This window comes from Salminus brasiliensis, chromosome 8 (assembly GCF_030463535.1).
Source record: "Salminus brasiliensis chromosome 8, fSalBra1.hap2, whole genome shotgun sequence".
NCBI classification, from domain to species: Eukaryota; Metazoa; Chordata; class Actinopteri; order Characiformes; family Bryconidae; genus Salminus; species Salminus brasiliensis.
The window spans coordinates 15,613,775-15,630,612 of NC_132885.1; the positions used below are offsets into that span (position 1 = coordinate 15,613,775).

Consider the following 16,838-nt stretch of genomic DNA (forward strand, 5'->3'; position numbering starts at 1 on the left):
TGCAAATACAATATACTTTACCTAATAAATGAATTATTTGTGTGTGTGTGTGTGTGTGTGTGTGTGTGTGTGTGTGTGTGTGTGTGTGTGTGTGTGCACGGGCGCACTTGCTGTAGTGGTCAAACCCCAGCGGAGTCGGACTACCAGTTATTAGAAGTGGCACGCAGGCTAGAGATGTACGGGATCAGACTGCACCCAGCTAAAGACCGAGAGGGGACCAAACTCAGCCTCTCTGTTGCACACACAGGAGTGCTGGTCTTTCAGGTAGACTAGCAACCATGTACATTTCAGTCACTTTACCCAGCTTTCCCGGTGCGTTGTGTTCTTAGCCTGTTGTGTTTTCCTACAGGGTCACACCAAGATCAATGCCTTTAACTGGTCTAAAGTGCGCAAGCTCAGCTTCAAGAGGAAGCGGTTCCTCATCAAACTCAGACCTGACCTTAATGTAAGACCTCCTCTGTAAACATTTTTGCTGGGTGTTTTCCTAATCCTCTTATTTTGTTCGCAGCACGTGAGCCGAATTGATTCTGAAGTGTCTTTGCAGTGTTAATGCTTCCTAATTCAGTATTATCAGGCCACACATTGTGCATGGCTCTCAGAGAGACGCATTGCTGCAAATTCTTTGAATATGCAGTGTGTCTAAAGGTTTCACCTGGAATCGGGGCTGTCGATCAGGGGTTTGCCCCCCTTTTGCTGCAGTAATAGCCTCTGCTCTTTCGGAAGCCCTTACTTCACCTCAGGTTCGAACATTGCTATGAGGATTTGATCATATTCCTCCACAAGAGCAGTAGTAAACTCATGTTCTGATACTCATGTAGAAAGGTAGCACCTGAGGTCATCCTATCCTGGGCTATGATGGTGCTCCATCACTCACGATTCCACTGCTTCACAGCACAGTACCGGTGGAGGGGGCTTTCTACCCTCTTACTGACACTTGGCATTGGTCATTGTGACCATAGGCTCATGTTTGGCTGCTCCAGGGTGTCCCATTCTGATGGCAATGCGTTTCTATGATGATTATACAAGAGTGCATAATTAAATGCTTGTGTAATAGTAATAGGTACACCTTCAGTTAGGTAAATAGTAGAAGAGATGCTTTGATGCATTTGGTATCTGGTGTCAGTTTTTCCAATACTTGCACAATCAAGAGAAATTCTATTAATCCATTATTCATATTAACATATTGCCATATTGACATGCCTTACACCACAAGATAACTCATTGGTGAGGCCAGTAACTGTAGAAAACAAGGACAGCGCAGCTTCTCTTAGAAGTGTGGCACCACAGGTCTAGCGCCCAGTGTCTGAATCAAACAGTTAGTTTTCCCTGTGCTAAGATTTGTCACAAATTTTCATTTCCCCCAGAAATCAGTGTTTAATGTTATTCTGCTGTATTGTATGAAGGTGGGCTTATACTTGGGGATTGAGCGATTGACAGGCTTGGCTAGAAGAGACCGTTGGCAGGACCTGTATCTCGCCTTTCACTCTGTTCATTGCATATTGTGGCTGTAGTGGTTTAGTGGAACTTACATGAACTGCGCTTTTACTTTTGAAACCTTACACTCACCAGTCAAACTGGATATCCAGGGGGAAAATCCACTTTGCTTCTGCGCTGTAAACTCGTTAAGGCATTCCGAGACATGCTTGATCTGGGAGAAGGAGCTGAGTCTACTGAATGAGGCGAGTCTGGCTCTGCCGCTTTTGTGCACTCTGGCTGCAAATTTGACAACATGGCGGAAAGTTTTGGCTTTACTTCTATCTAACTGATCAGAATGGAAGTGTGGCGTCCACGTTTATTACAGTCTTCTGGTGAGACTGATGAGATATGCAATGGCAGAAGATTAGACAGCATTGTTTAGACTATACTTATTAATAGTTGTTGGATCACAGACTCCTCTGTTCATCAGAACCTTCTGAAATTGGTCAGGATGATCACAGCACAGCAGGGGTATTTGTATGCGTGTTGTAAGAGCTGAGCATTGCAGTAACAGTTTACAAATGACACTGTATATTCTGCAGCCTGCTTTTACACGCCTTGTTTGTACACTAGCCACACTGGTGTTGAGGTTTGCTTGGTTCTATTTATGTGCAGTGTTCGAGGTCATAAGCATGTCTTTGCATCTCTGCAGCAAAGTGCGTATCAGGACACTCTGGAGTTTGTGATGGCAAGTCGGGACTGCTGTAAAGTTTTCTGGAAGATCTGTGTAGAGTACCATGCATTCTTCAGACTCTTCGAGGAACCTAAACCCAAACCTAAACCTGTCCTCTTCAGCCGAGGGTCATCCTTCAGGTTCAGGTGCGTGTGCTTGCTTGTTTGTCATACTCTGAGGTTGTTGTATTTGTCTCTTTCTATGTATGTCCAAGCATCTGTAGGTTTGTTTGCTTCTTTTTGTCTGTATATGTGCTCTGTTTCTAACTGTGTAATCTGCTCTCTGTCCCTCAGTGGTCGGACTCAGAAGCAAGTGATTGATTATGTGAAGGACACAGAGTTTAAGAAGCTGCCTTTCTACAGGTGAAGCAGATCAGAAACAGTTAGTGAAGGCAACCAGCAAAGGGTGCTCAGCTAATAATTTCTTTTTTTAATCTTTGTTTATTGTGTGTGTGTCTGTGTGTGTGTCTGTGTGTGTGTCTGTGTGTGTGTCTGTGTGTGTGTCTGTGTGTGTGTGTGTGTGTGTGTGTGTGTCTTTTGCAGGAAACACAGTAGAGTTCAGTACAACAGCAGTCTATCTCCCCTGCCTTCTCCACTACACTCACAAGTGCCAAACCAAGTAAGTGCCCCCCACCTCCCCTCTGTCGCCCTAAATAACATTTTGCTAGGCCTCATGGTTAATTTGTTAATTATATTCACATTGTAGATTTAATTCTCTTTCTTTCACTCGCTCTCTCACACACAAATATGGCACAAACATGGTCTGACGTTCTTTGAAACCACATCAGAGTTGTTATTAATCAATTACAGTCTTATATAGAGTTGATGATGATGTTTCTCTGTCTGTCTCTGTGTTGCTCGTTACCCTCTCCCCACCTCCTTCTTCTCTCTCTCTCTCTCTCTCTCTCTCTCTCTCTCTCTCTCTCTCTCTCTCTTTCTCAGGCTGAGGGGCGAAGCTGGAAGGAACCTGTGTTGGTAAGCTCGGAGGACTCTGCAGCCTTACGGATGCGAGGAAGCCCCTCCCCCTCAGCCAAGCGCGGCGGCCGGATCGACGGAGGGTCATCGGCAGCCGACGACTCTCGGGGGCAGGCGGCGGGTGCCAGGCAGCAGGGCGCCGAGCTCCACACTGCAGGTCTCGCGTCCCGCGCAGCCAAAGGCAGCAGCTCCTCCATTCCTTACATCGACTGCAGCGATGCAGAGTTTAGTGAGCTGGAGGTCAGAGGTCGAGTCAGCAGGTCACACTCCCGCACGCTTGACAAGGGGCCGGGGTGTAACGCGCACCGGCCACGCGAGCGGGAGGGCAGCCAGAGCAAGCATAGGCACAGAGAATCCCCACCTTTATCCCCAGTCGTTCACACTGAGACCCCGCCCCATCACTATCACAGCCCTCTCCGCTCTTCTAGCCCCTCCTCCCACAACCACAGTTACGACGTTTATGAGTCGTCACTTTGCGGAGGCGTGGCTTCTGTTCGTGGACCCCTCCACAGCACCTTATTAGACGAGCTTGCAGCACGTAGCCCTGCCCCCACACGCCATCTCCCAGGCACCAGGAGCTTGACCTCGAGCCCTGCCCTTTTCTCGTTTCACAGAACAAGCTCCCTTAGCCATGCCCGATACAACGGCCATGGGCAGCACGACGGCGAGCGTGGGCACCACGACAACATGGATGGTTTTGTTGGCAGTGGGCGAAGCTTTAGTCTGAGGTCGGCTCCTCGGGAGGAAAGGGGTGGGCTTTTCAGCAGCTGCTCTCCGATCATGAATCGCGCAGTGAATGCAGCCAAGTGTCAGAATATGGGTGGCCGTGGTAACCGCTCAGTGACGGATCCGCTGATCCTGAGCCAGCCGCGGCCCGTGCTGTCCCGGGCTGAGCGGATGGCCGCCCTCGAGCGGCGAATGCTAGCCAATGGCCTCTCGCCTCCTGGCCAGATCAGGCCTAAGGCTGCCTCTCCTCACCGGCGTCACGGTGGCGTGCCCATGATTGATGGCTCCACCAGCAGTGGTACGGACACCAGCGACTCAGAAGAGGTGGAGTCCACCGGCTCCTGCGGCCAGTCGCTGGGCTTCGGAAACCCTGCAGCGCGTAGCTCTTCCCCCATTTCCCCTCTCCCCAGAAACAAGTTCTCATTCGGGAGCTTGCAGCTGGATGAGGACGAGAATGGTGAGGGAGGGTGTGTGGACTTCAGCGATGAGGAAGGAGCGCAGGTGTTCAGCTGTTAGCTATGAAGGAAGGTCAGATTTTAGCTACAGTTGGTGCTGGGAGCTCGGAGCTCGGAGAGGAGCTGCTCTGGTTGAGCTAGAGAAGTTCTAGTACTCCTCACACTGTAGATCTAAATGTGAGTGAGTGTTTGTCACACTCCTTCTGAGTCTACACTAATAAGCACTAATGATGAGTGTTCAGGCAGACTCGCTCTCTCTGTAGCCGAGATCTCCTTGAGGTTCGTCTGATCATCTCATTATTGTTCTATGATTGTAGCGAAAACGTATCTCTTTGTTTCTCTATCAGTAAAGAGAGAGCGAATCGCTTTACTTAGTGCCAAGTCCTTTGCTGGACCCCTCACGTTAATACTGTAGATCAGCACGCGTGTTGAAAGAAGCCAGGCGCTCCTGCAGCCATGCACATGTTTGTAGTGCAAAGCCGGGCTGGCGCAGGCTTCTGCTGGGCTTTAAAGAGAGATGGGCTGAGAGTTTCTAAAGTCCACCAGAGGCCTTTATGTGTTTTCACTAGCGAGAGAAGAACTGACCATGTTTTCACTATTAAGGAAATAACGCACATCACACTTATGCGTCTTTATAAGTCTTTAGCCGACGGTGTTGGAAATATTTGATTGTTGCACTTAGCTTTTTATAAATGTTTGTAGTACTTTATAGAAGCATGAATTTGAGCTTGTGTTTAGCAAACTAAAAGGAGTAATGTTTATACTGTGGCTTAGACCTTCATATTTGTAATAACTGTAGGAAGACTATTTATATAGAACGGTAGTTTGTATTGTGGAGTATTTAACCGAAGAATCAGGTAGCCTCTTTCACAATTTTCCTACCACCATAGGTCAATGAATCTACAGAAGAATCAGTGTAAGTTTACATGGTGTTGGCTTTTCTGGTAAAATAATCTTTTCAGTCCCGTCTTTTTAAACTGCAGACCAACCCCTATCCTTTTTGATTGATATTCAGTGAGACCTGTTTACAAGACGACCCCTCTGCTAATCCATGACTTTGCATGCTGATTGGTCATATGTTACGTGTATCTTGCTGTTGCTCTTGTCAGAAAGTTGACTTTGAAAGCTGCGGTGCGAGTCCTAATGAGTGTGATTTGGCAGCGCTTGTGCGGAAACGTCCTGTAATGTATCAGTCGTCGGTATAGAGTTTGGCTCGGACGGCCTTCATAATTCAGAAAGGCGTATAATGTAGTCATTAATCCAGAACCCTGGCGTCCTGTTCTCGCCGGGCCCCCAAAAGGTTTTTCCAAGCTGTGGCTGAAGAGGGGATTTATTAGCATTATTGATGCAGTGGTGATTTTGATGAGTTGTTTAGATGGCTGTATATCTGGTTGATCCAGCTGCCCACCTAGTGGCCCCAAAGTCTTAAGAGTAGGAGAGCAGAGCACATTACATTATCATCCTGTCTTACCTCTGGTGTCCCACTGTGTCCCACCTGCCTCTCCCTCTCCCTGCGACCCTACTCGCTCCCGCCGTGATTGATCGATCAGTCACACTCCGGTTAACTTGTTCACCCCTTACCCGCTATACACACTCCTCCCCGCAGAAATAACAGGGGGGAAAAAGCAAATGCACAACTTTCACAGAGAAAGGAAAAAACAAAAAAAACTAAACAAAGCATAACCAGCTTGGCACCTTGCGTTTACTGTATCTTTCTTTTCAAGTGTTGGGTTTCTTTTCTTTTCTTTTCTTTGTTTTATTCCTGCTCCCTCTGGTTTCTGGTTGCGTTCCTGCACAGGCTGAAGCTGCTTGAGCTTGTCATTTCCATCCACTGTCATTTATGATCAATAAATGCTCCTGTTTGTTTGTTTGTTTGTTTTTTTTCCCCTTTTCTTTTCTTATTTGTTGTTAATGACGACGGATTGAATGAATGAATGAATGACCAAAGGAATGAAGGAATGGCTGATGGGTATGCCTTTGTAACACTCTGATACTGGTTTTTAAGGCTTTGTATTGCATGCTCTCCCTCCTCCTCCTCTCACTCTCCTCTTTCTCTCTCTCTCCTGGTTGGATGTGTTGAGGAAAGACCACAGTCATTTCAGACACTGCTTCCACTGTTGCCCACATGAATGTATATGTTAAAGTTACATTAAAGCTGTGACATGACGACCCCCCCCCCCCTCCCCTCCTCCTCACACTTTTACCAAACTTAATTCGGCCCCCCTGAGCGACTTGTAAACTTTAATGATACGAGGGCATTGTCTTGTTCATTCACTTTTGTCTCACTCTCACTCACACACTCATACATACCCTGATATGCACATTCATTCTTGTTCACTCACTCACTCACTCACTCACTCACTCACTCCCTCACTCATTCAGCACTTACAGTCTTTCTACTGGCCCACGCTGCTGACTTTTAAACCCTGTTTGTTTGTGTTTTTTTGTTTTTGCTATCTCTACTACTCTCTTTATAAAACGGTTTCAACACTTTAACCCTGTATACGGTTGTGCACTAGTGTAAATAAAGTTGGCCTTCATGAATTTGGACTCAAGAATCTTTTTCTTAAAGATTTACATTTCATCCTCACCATAGACTGTAGACACCCCCTCCCTCCTCCCTCCTCCAGACTTGTGTTAGTTTGTGCTGTCGGTGCATGAGTTGGGCTGTGAGCTAGCCGATGTATGTATATGCCGTCCGCGTATACATACATTTTTAGAGTCCTCTATGTTGATGCATGTGTCAGCTGTCTGGTGCTTGTCGTAGCTCCCCCCACCATTGCCGTGGAATGTGATGCGTGTGTGTGTGTTTGTGCGTGAACGTGGGCTGTCCCGGGCGGCTCTCTTGGCTGTTTTGTTTAACATGGCTGCGCTGCAGACAGGGAGCACAGGAGGCGCTGTTGGGCAAGTACTGAGTTCACTCTCCTGGGTGTTAGGGATAGAGACTGGAGTGTAGCTACTGTAAGTGTGTTACTGCAAGCTACTTTTAAACAAGCACACTCTCAAACACTCATACACACTTCTAATACAACATGTGACAGTAAGTTAGGGTGTGTGTGTACAGACAGATCAGTCAGTGATGAGCCAGGATGAGCCAGAATAAGCAGGATCTCCTAATGTATAGAATGGCTGGAGGGTGGTTGATCATGATGTGTGTCAAGCTGTGTGTTAGCCATGTGCTTAGATCAATCTCTCTCTCTCTCTCTCTCTCTCTCTCTCTCTCTCTCTCTCTCTCTCTCTCTCTCTCTCTCTCTCTCATATTCTTTTTCTCTTGCTCTCTCTTGCTTCTCGCTTTCTCACGCCCTTGCTTTCTCTCTCACAATCTCTTATCCTCCTGTTTTTGCACTCTTGCTTTCGACCCTATCGCTGCTTTACTCTTGCTCTCTCTTGCTTCTGTCTCTTTTTTTTCTCTCTCACACACTCTTTCTCTTTTCTGTATCTGGGTATCTGTCTTGCACTCTCGCGCTCTCTCCCTCTGTCTTTCTCTCTTGCTCTCTCTCTGTGTCTCTCTGTCTCTCGCTCTTTCTTCTTTCTCTCTGAATATCTCTTTCTGCCTCTCTCACTCTTTCACTCAACTCGCTTTCTCTCTGCCCTCTCTCTGTCTCTCCCTTTTTTTTCCTCTTTGACTCTGTCCTGCACTCTCTTGCGCTCTCTTGCTCTCGCCTTCTCTCTCTTTTTCACTCCTTTAGATGTGACAGGTTTGTCAGTGTCTCTGGTAAACGGCCATCGGCGGGGAGACGAGATGAATGGGGCGAGTCCCAGTCCGGATGGTCAGCAGCCCTCCCCCCTCACTTCCCCGCTGCTCAACGACAGTAGCACTCTGCGCACAGATGATGAGGAAGAGAACAGGAGGAAGGTGAGAACACTGTCATCAACTCCACTGTCATACACCATGGTTTTGCTGTGGACCCCCGGGATGGACAGGGGTTGAAATGTCAGCTGATGGGACTCACTCTGGATAAGGGTGTCAGTCAAATGCCAGAAATGTGAATGAGATTTTTCCATTTCTGCAGGTTCTTGATTTAGCTGCTGGAGTACCCCAGCCTGCATGTTACTGTTTCCTCTGCTCCAACACACCCACTTCAGCTTGAGAAGAGCTTGATAATCAGCTGATAAGTTGAATCACCAGGGCTTATACCTATATATGCTAGGCTGTCTCAAGAAAGGAGAGCTCAGGGATGTTCTGTGTTAGCCTTCACATTGAGCAGAAATTACTTGGATGGGTGGTATCAGAATGCCAGATTCTTTCAGGTATTTTGACATGGCATTATCATTCATATAAAAAAGAGAAAGAATAATAATAATAATAATCATAATAATAATAATTTGGTTAAACAATGGCATTGAATAGTTTTCAGCGCCGGCTGACAGTTCAAACATGCATATCATCTCTGTCACCTAAAAACCTTGTATATCCGTTCATGACATTTTGACATAATGTGAATCTGACAATTGTTTTTTTACATTGCACAAGGAGTGGACCAATAGAAATGCTCCAAAATATCTTGGAATAAAGTTTTTTTCGTTGTTATTTTTTACATTAACATCCATTACAAGTTAAGAAGGTGATATCCTTCTCCTGTGAAGTTGCTATTTTGGAGATAAGAGGTATTTGCAGCACTTTTTAAACATGGTTTGTAAGAAACTTTTTTTTTTATGCAGTGCAGTTCATGTAGTTCCACACCTGTAGACTTGCACATGCACTGAAGCAGCTGACTTGCTTGAATCTCAGCAAGAATATTGTCCATAACTGTTGACATGGCAACAACGGAATTCTCACATCTCCCAAGACTGTAAAATATTTCCCCTCTGGGCCTTAGTTAAGAACCAGTGCATTACTTGGTGAAAGTAGGGCATTAGAATTTTGCCTGTGTAGCAAATCCCAGGAATACAGGACAGGTTTTCTTGAGAAGCTCACAGATCCCTTTATGGAGAGGGACATCATTGTGGATCTGCTGTAACTGGGGCAGGACTGTACACACTGCACTGATCCTGTGCAAACAGTCAACTTATGGCGTGGCTGCTTCTGCCAAATATAAACAAAGTGAGAGAACGAGTGAATTGCCATTTGTCTTTTTTCTTACAGCTGACTTAACAAAAGCTACAACAAAGAAATATATATATATATATATTATGATTATGATCATAGCAGTTCAACAGTATAGATGGTTTGGTAACTTTTAACAATAATTTATAAATAGTTCTGACCAGAGGAGGATGGGTCGGGTCCCCATTGTGAGTCTTGGTTCCTCTGAGGGAGTTTTTCCTTGCCACTGTCGCCGTTGGCTTGCTCACTGGGGGTCTTGGATCCTTCATGTCGTCTTACGTTATTTCCTTTTTTTTCCCCCTCTCTTTTACTAATTACTAATTATGTAAACCTGCTTTGTGACAACAGTTGTAAAAAGCGCTACACAAATAAATTTGACTTGTCTTGACAACAAGTCCTATTCCAGACTCATGTGCATCTACAACCTTATTTCTGAAGGCCTCAGAGAGATCTTTGGATAAGACAGTCTCCTCCAAAATCCTTTCTCATTAAGCTCTAATCACATGTAGCTGATTCCTGATACTGATTTTAAGTAGTAAGAAATATGGGCTACATGCTAACTTTTTCCTCACACACAAATTGCATTTCTATTAAGTGAATTTGACCAATTATGTTAAAATACTTTTCTTCAGTTTAATTTGTTTAGTAATATAAGACCCTGGGAATCTAAAACTGAGCTTTCATTCTAATTAAGCTTAATCTGGCTCCTCAAGGCCCTCAGTGTGAATGAACAGTGTCTCATCAATATCTTACCAAAGTCTAATAAATGTCTATTGTATGTCACCTCTCAGTGTTGAATGGGTGACCCTAAAAACGAGTCAGGATTACATCAGCATAACCCTGTCCAATCACAAGGCTAACATTGCTTCGCTTTCTAGTTGAGTCTGAGCAACCTGGAGAGCTGAAGCTAAAGCTGCATTGCTGTTGCCGTTGTTGCCATCTAAACTGATTTTTTTGGCTCGTGATCGTGATGTTTGAGTGTTTTTTCTGCTTCATGTTTTTACAAGTGAGCTTGTGCGTTTCTGTTGCAGAGATTTCCAACTGACAAGGCTTACTTCATCGCTAAAGAGCTGCTCACCACTGAGAGGACTTACCTGAAGGATCTGGAGCTCATCACTTTGGTAATGAAGAAGAAATGAATCACAGACTGTCTGTGTGTGTGAATGGATAATGTGCTCATTGTTACAATGGTCCATGACAGACCTCCTTAAAAGTAACAGCTGGATGTGTGTGTGTGTGTGTGTGTGTGTGTGTGTGTGTGTGTGTGTGTTGTAAAAACAAACAATATAAAATGTGTCTGCAGCTGTAGCTAATCCTCTCTCTGCTTACTTCACTGGCTCTGTCTGCTAGACCTCTCCACTCCATCTAGCCTGGCTGGCCCGGGCCTGCAGTGAGATGATAATTAGATCAGTTAGCTGGAGCTGGAGCGTTTCAAGGCCAGAGTGGCGACTGATTGATCTCTGATTGATCGCATGCTGGCTAAGGGGTTTACACTAAATCAGAGTTTAGCATGAGAGTTTGAGGGACAGCAGCATTGAGCTCATCCACTGTCACACACATTGTGGATTAATCCCCATACACAGCACATATGTGTATATATACACACACATCAACATGATCTGCACATCTAACATTCGCCGTGATTTAAGAGATGTTTGACAGACAGTGCAGCTCTATTGTGATTAGAGATGCCAGTAAGTAAGTAACTTTACTGCTTTGTTGTGTAAAACAAAGGCAAGTTAATGTTTGAGACCGTGTGTGTGTGTGTGTGTGTGTGTGTGTGTGTGTGTGTGTGTGTGTGTGTGTCTGTCTGTCTGTCTGTCTGTCTGTGTGGGAATGAAGTGTTTGTGTGAGGTGTTTGTATTATAGTGATGTAACAAAATCTGAAAAGGTGCCAGCTTTTCTTTAGATCGGTAAGAAGCAACTTGCGACATGTGTGCTTTAAACGCACTCCCCATACCAGATATGACCTTGAGATTCACAGTAAACTCCCCTATGCTTGTGTGCGTCTGTGGCTATAGCCGAATAGTTCACTGTAACTTCCCTTTCTGTCTGTTTTTTTTCTGTTTCTATCTCATCTGTAGCTCATGGCCTCAGTAAATATGTATTAGCAGAGCTGACTAGCTTGTGGATCCACATAGCTTCCAGATCGGGCAAAATTTGGACACAGCTTCCAATAGTCAGCAACAACAGTGTGACTACAGATGATCTATTCCAGTACTAATACAAATTAATTACTGTAGTAATTGCTGTAATTACGTGTGGAGATCAACTTCAGTTTCACATATTCGTCTTTACGCAAATGCACCTCAGTTGATGTAACAAGGGAAATCAGCATTTTATATAAACTCAATTGCCCTCATCTTATTGCACCTAATAATTGCACCTATATATAACCACAGAAGAAGGACTATGCTGTTACATCTATTTGGTCCCACTTGTCTAATTACGTCAGTAAACTGTTACTGTTACTCAATCTGTACTACTGTAATTCCTTTGTGACTGCAAATAGATTACATGGATTATTAATTACAGTTCCTTAATATAAGTTGAAAAAAAATTCTATATTAAAATATTTGCTTTAGTCCACTCAGACCTCATGCTGTGTGTAGGGACGCAGATCTCTGCTGGAATCTCCAATAGTAAATCAGTAAAACAGCAAATCAGCCCATTTAAATTAAATTTATAAAAAAAAATATTGTTACCGAATAATCATACAAGCATAATGAAATGCCGCTTAAAGGAACGTAAACTTCAGGTGTAGGCCACGCCCACTTCCAGTTCAAATCAGATTTTGAGCCTTAAAAGATAATAGCCTAAATAGATAATAACAGATAATAGAATTGTTACACCTTTAGGGTATTTACTTAAGCAAAAACATCAAACCATGCATTTTTCTTACAGCAATAACTTAAATTGCTATATGTTGCTGTAATAAATAAAAAGAAGGATACATTGCTATTGACCCATTCACCCTGAAATCCATACAACGTGAAGGGCATCATTTACATTGTCATGGTAACAAAAACTAAAATTGGGGGAAGGTACATGGCTTTGATGTGACCATTATTGTGTGTGTGTGTGTGTGTGTGTGTAGTCATTTCAGGCCGTTCTGGATAAAGAGGAGAGCACTCCTGAATCTCTCCGAAGCCTGTTAAAGTCCAGCTTTGAGCCGCTGCACACCTACCACTCGGACTTCCTCAAAGAGCTGGAGCAAAGACTGGCTTTGTGGTGAGCGGCATGTACACACACGTAGGGAAACACACACACACACACGCAGCTTCAGACCATGTTGCTGTGACACATATTGATAGGACTTTGCATGAGTGGAGAATTGATCTTATGTGTAAGAATACTAATAAGGGGGAAACACCTTGTGAATACTTACACACACACACACGCGCGCGCTCCGACCCTGGGGGTTCTGTGGTCTCCTTGGCAACGACTTATCCTCAGTGGAGGTCCTTTTTGCCTTGGGGTTTTTGTTTCCATGACACCGTGGGATGTCCGACTCTCACTGGTGACATGTACAGTGCCTGCCAGGCACTCTGTGTTCTGCATCAGCCCTGTTATTATTATTATCATTAGGAGATGCATAATTGACCAGCTCTTGATCATGTTTCCAACGTGTGTGTGTGTGTGTGTGTGTGTGTGTGTGTGTGTGTGTGTGTGTGTGTGCTTCATTTTTTGTTTCATCTGAGAACTGGAACTGAAACTGACATACAAGTCTCAAGGAGTAGACACAGGCATTCACACAGTACAACATCAGCCTGTCGTCACTGACAACTGTACAACAGAGACACCTGCCTGTGATCCAGAGCATTGCATCTTAACCTGTTGTCGATGTCACTAATTCAGGTCAAATGTTTAAACCCCAAAACAACAGATTGTAAGGGATGTAAACACTAAGCATGTGTGTGTGTGTTTGCAGGGAAGGCCGCTCGAACGCCCACATTAAAGGAGATTACCAGCGTATTGGAGACGTCATGCTGAAAAACACCCAGGGACTAAAGGTTAGACTCTTAAGATGTTGTAATATTAATGTTTTAAGATGACCATCGCAATTCTAGTTCAACAAAAGTAGACATCAAAATAATTATATGCCTACAATACATATGTGTTTCCATGTGTTTTTGCTCTGGCAGCTGCTGACGGCTCAGCTGCAGAAGCACTCTGAGTGTGTGAGCGAGCTGGAGAAGGCGTGCCGTGCCTCGCGGAAGTTGGAGAATGTGTGTCGAGACTTTGAGCTGCAGAAGGTGTGTTACGTGCCCTTAAACGTGTTCATCCTGAGGCCGCTGCACAGGCTGCTGCATTACAAACAGATCCTTGAGAGGCTGTGCAAACACTACCCTGCCACACATTCCGACTTCAGAGACTGCAGAGGTGAGTGGAGCTTTCCAATTCAGCACCACCACTAAACAATCAATCAAAGCAGTCCTGTCTTGCGTTTTCTTTCCTTCTTGGGCTCTAAAAATGTCTGAAAGTACTGTTTTACTGTGAAATGCACCCAGTGTTCGGTTCCCCTGTAGTAAATAAAGACCTGTTTTTACAAAAGCTTTAAAAATTGATTGGGCCGTGATATCGGCCTCAAGATTATTAGAACTGATCAGTCATCTGTGAGGTACTAATTGCATATTTGCACCTCAAATAGATGTGTTTGACTGAGAAAAGGCTGCTTCTGCTTTGTTAGCAGGACTCAAACTTGAGTGAAAGGCTGTGTTAAATAGGCCATTGCGGGCTGTCAGGCAGCCCACAGGTCTTTACACCAGTTATATAAAGACAGTACTAGAAACAAGTGGCTGTCCTTGATTTATTAATGGCAATACGTCAGCAAATGCCAGGACTGTGTGTCTGTTGGGCTAACCACTGTCATTTGTATTCCAAACTGAATTTTATTTGTTATTGTTTTTGCTTATGGAAGCTGTAACAGGCCTTGTTTTTTTTTTTTTTTATTTTAGTTTTATTTTATTATTTTAGTTTTATTTTATTAAAGTTTTATTATTTTTTGTTTTTTACAGATTTGTTTATTAAGTCATATCACAATATTACAAATATTTTTAGTTCTTAAGGTAATGTACCCAGTGAGAGATAATTTGAGATTTCGCAAAAATAGGACAGACAAACGCCTGAAAATACTGTTACACTCTGAAATACACTCTGTGTTTCATTTCCCTGTAGTAAATTAAGATCTGTTTTGGCTAGAGCTTCAGAAATGGATTGGGTCTGGATTTCAATCCCAAGTTTGTTCAAACTGATCAGTTATCTGTGAGCTACTAAATGCATATTCCTGCCTCGAATGGATGTGTATGACTGCCGAAAGCTGCTGCTGTGTTTTGTTAGCAAGGCTCAAATGTGCGATTGCTGGCTGTCAGAAACATTTAGTAAGATGCGAAGCCATAACATTTAAGCACATGGAGATCCTGAAGAAAACGATCCCCTTATCCTGGAAAGACAATGTAGATGAAGTACCTTTTATTGTCTGTGCACTTACAGACAGCAGACTTCTTGGAACGCTGGGTTTAGAGCACCGGGTTGTTGTAAACCCCTGGAGCAGAAAGGCTACCTGGCAAACCTGGGTTTCGAACCAACCACCATCTGATCAATAGTGCTTTAATCACTGACTCAGCATCCCCCCCATATTATATCATGAAGACTTAACATAACTCTGAGATCTCATAAAACAAAAAAGTGAGGCTTTTTAGAGCTTCTGTAAATTCTCAGTCTCTTTTGTATGGAGCGCACGTTTCACTTGTAAAAATGATTTTCATCAAGATCTGGACATTTGCATGCTGGGTTTAAGGAATATGCCCAGCAGACTTTCTATCATTTGGTTGCTGTGCACGGTGGGCAGGACTGCGCTCCACACTCTGTGGTTTGTTTGCCAATTAGAGCAAAGACTAATGAATATGTATCGCTGCATGTGCCCTTTAAAAACATGTGCATTGCAGAAATACAGTGGTGCCCTCCAAGATTAGGATTATTAGGAAGACTCGATGGTGCTTCTTGAATAGAATTACATGTTTCTGCTATTTTGTATAAAATGAGAAAAGAAGGTGTGTGTGTGTGTGTGTGTGTGTGTGTTCCCCCGAAAGTGAAATTCTGTGGTATTAATGAATATTTGACCTTTTCTGTAGCTGCACTGGCTGACGTCTCTGAGCTGGAGGCTCTGCTGCACTCCTGCATGCTGAAGACTGATAACTACCAGAGGTTGCTGGAGCTGCAGAAGGACCTGATTGGGGTGGACAATCTGGCAACCCCAACACGCGAGTTCATCAGACTTGGCTGCCTAAGCAAACTTTCTGGGAAAGGCCTGCAGCAGCGCATGTTCTTTTTGGTAACATGAACACACATGGTCATGTTTACATGTACACGCAACCTGTAGTTCTGCACTGCTACAAAGGGTTCTTTGTAGCGATACCATAGAAGAACCATTTTCTGTAAAAGTGATATGTATGAAGAATCTTTTAAATGGTTTAAGGAAGTCCATGTTCAGTCTCTTGACCAGTTGAAAGGTTCTTCACACGATAGAACCAAAAAGGGTTCTTCTATATTGGTGCACAAAAATCCCTTTGTGATTGTAGGCTATATAGGCCATAGGTGACTGCTAACTTTCTTTTAAATGTGTGTTTCAGTTCAGTGACGTGCTGCTGTACACCAGTCGGGGGATAACGTCGTCCAATCAATTTAAAGTACATGGTCAGCTGCCTCTCCGTGGAATGACAGTAAGAACATTTATTCTTCTCTCTCCTCATTGCAGCCCTGGTTTCAGAATTGTACTCGTAAATTCACCTATATTACCACTATGATGAAACTGACGTGTGTGTCTGTGTGTGTGTAGATCAGGGAGAGTGAAGAGGAGTGGGGAGTTCCTCACTGCTTCACTCTGGTCACCCAGCGGCAGTCAGTGGTGGTAGCAGCAGGGTAACGTACATGCTTATTCATTCTGACTGATAATCATAACCATAAACCAGTCCTTTCATTCAGCCTATACGGCATCTATAAACTGTCCAGTGATGCGTACTATCTGCACATCTGCATATTTCAAAGCTCTATTCATAGAATCAGTGATGCCCCAGAGTTATTTGGGCAGCACATGTTGATAATAATAAAAACTCTTTACACCCAAGGCAGCGCTGCAGCAGAGAGTGAACTCATGGTCTCCCTCACTTTCCTTTTAGTTCTTTATCAGAGATGGAGAAATGGATGGAGGATTTAAAGATGGCTGTGGATCTGGCAGAAGACTCAAATGGACCATCAGCAAGTCTGCTGACCAATAGCAACGATGTCAGTAAGTACTGATCCCAGAGACTCTGCGCCGCTGAGGGCCTGGTGTGTAAAGCAAGCTTAACAAGACTTGCATTATTCTTCCATGAAAAGGCACATGACTGTCTTAATGTCCTGTCCATTGGAAGATCACCAGTTCAATCCCTAGTGACTAGATATACACCCATGTATATGTTAAATCAGAGGGTGTTGATTGAGACACA

The 16,838-nt window shown here is 44.1% G+C and overlaps 1 protein-coding gene across 1 annotated transcript in view; it reads left to right on the plus strand.

Annotated features, from left to right (window-relative positions):
* The window catches only part of LOC140560993 (FERM, ARHGEF and pleckstrin domain-containing protein 1), a 57,982-nt gene that overhangs the window by 33,914 nt on the left and 7,230 nt on the right, over positions 1-16,838 (plus strand). The window contains exons 8-22 of the mRNA XM_072685779.1: positions 117-264; positions 350-445; positions 2,129-2,295; positions 2,443-2,511; positions 2,692-2,767; positions 3,091-3,280; positions 7,994-8,160; positions 10,383-10,472; positions 12,449-12,582; positions 13,283-13,364; positions 13,497-13,734; positions 15,486-15,685; positions 15,984-16,073; positions 16,190-16,272; positions 16,530-16,639. Coding sequence (XP_072541880.1) covers positions 117-264; positions 350-445; positions 2,129-2,295; positions 2,443-2,511; positions 2,692-2,767; positions 3,091-3,280; positions 7,994-8,160; positions 10,383-10,472; positions 12,449-12,582; positions 13,283-13,364; positions 13,497-13,734; positions 15,486-15,685; positions 15,984-16,073; positions 16,190-16,272; positions 16,530-16,639 — 1,940 coding nt within the window. The remainder of the gene's footprint in view (positions 1-116; positions 265-349; positions 446-2,128; positions 2,296-2,442; positions 2,512-2,691; positions 2,768-3,090; positions 3,281-7,993; positions 8,161-10,382; positions 10,473-12,448; positions 12,583-13,282; positions 13,365-13,496; positions 13,735-15,485; positions 15,686-15,983; positions 16,074-16,189; positions 16,273-16,529; positions 16,640-16,838) is intronic.